The 1,308-nt window shown below is 48.6% G+C and overlaps 1 protein-coding gene across 1 annotated transcript in view; it reads right to left on the reverse strand.

Annotated features, from left to right (window-relative positions):
- Positions 1-1,308, reverse strand: part of LOC111967166 (phosphatidylinositol 3,4,5-trisphosphate 5-phosphatase 2B-like) — a 38,925-nt gene that overhangs the window by 12,395 nt on the left and 25,222 nt on the right. Inside the window, exons 19-20 of the mRNA XM_070445018.1 lie at positions 708-795; positions 81-233 (exon numbers count right to left, since the gene is read on the reverse strand). Coding sequence (XP_070301119.1) covers positions 81-233; positions 708-795 — 241 coding nt within the window. The remainder of the gene's footprint in view (positions 1-80; positions 234-707; positions 796-1,308) is intronic.

Consider the following 1,308-nt stretch of genomic DNA (forward strand, 5'->3'; position numbering starts at 1 on the left):
GAAGAGAGGAGAGCAGAGTGAAGAGAGGAGAGCAGAGTGAAGAGAGGAGAGGTTGGCAGGATGGCAGCAGGCTAACCTACCGTAGATCTTCTCACGTGTTCTTCGCCGGTCCTTGGGCACGTGGACCCTGACCCGCCCACGTATGGAGCCCATCTCCTCGCCCCGGTGGGTCAGAAACGTCTCAAACTGCTCCGCCGCGCCGATGAGGGAGCGCAGCGCCACACAGCACTCACCTACAGGACCAACAGTAGAATCAACAGTGAAGTGGGATGAAGCTTCTTTCTCCCGTAATGGTTAAGATTAAGACTTGGAAAAGGTGAACTGGTCATTGATCTGTGCCTAAAATACACTTGTCAATGAATAGGTTTCAAGGGGGCGTTGATTGACTTCTTGCAAAATGACTGATGAGAGGCAAAGTAGTGAATGGTGGTGGTTATGAACATGAAGGGAAGGACTTATGGGCTCTCGAGGGGGGCAGTGTTCTAAGGCACTGCATCACAGTGCTAGCGGCGTCACTACAGATCCTGGTTCAATCCCGGGCTGTATCACAACCGGCAGTGATCGGAAGTCCTATAGGGCGGAGCACAATTGGCCCAGCGTCATCCTGGTTAGGGTTTGGCCGGTGTAGGCCATCTTTGTAAATAAGAATTTGTTCTTAACTGACTTGCCAAGTTAAATAAAGGTGAAATAAAAGACTCATGACCAACCGTATGACTCAAACCCATCACATGACTTGACGCACAGCAGGAGGTGCTGATCCTGAAGGTACTCCATGTCAGAGACGATCGGGAGAAGCTATGATATGTAGACACACACAAAGGTTAGCTACAGTGCATTCTAAACATATATATTTTTTCCCCCTCATCAATCTAAATTTTTTGCAATATCACATTTACATAAGTATTCATACCCTTTACTCAGTACTTTGTTGAAGCACCTTTGGCAGCAATTACAGCCTCAAGTCTTCTTGAGAATGATACTACAAGCTTATCACACCTGTATATGGGGAATTTCTCCCGTTGTTCTCTGCAGATCCTCTCAAGCTCTGTCAGGTTGGATGGGGAGTGTCGCTGCACAGCTATTTTCAGGTCTCTCCAGAGATGTTCGATCGGGTTCAAGTCCGAGACTTGTCCCGAAGCAACTCTTGTGTTGTCTTGGCTGTGTGCTTAGGGTCGTTGTCCTGTTGGAAGGTGAATCGTCGCCCAAGTTTGAGGTCCTGAGAGCCCTGGAGCAGGTTTTCATCAAGGATCTCTCTGTACTTTGCTCCGTTCATCTTTCCCTCGATCCTGACTAGTCTCCCAGTCCCTG

Source organism: Salvelinus sp. IW2-2015, linkage group LG8, assembly GCF_002910315.2.
Source record: "Salvelinus sp. IW2-2015 linkage group LG8, ASM291031v2, whole genome shotgun sequence".
Lineage (NCBI taxonomy): Eukaryota > Metazoa > Chordata > Actinopteri > Salmoniformes > Salmonidae > Salvelinus > Salvelinus sp. IW2-2015.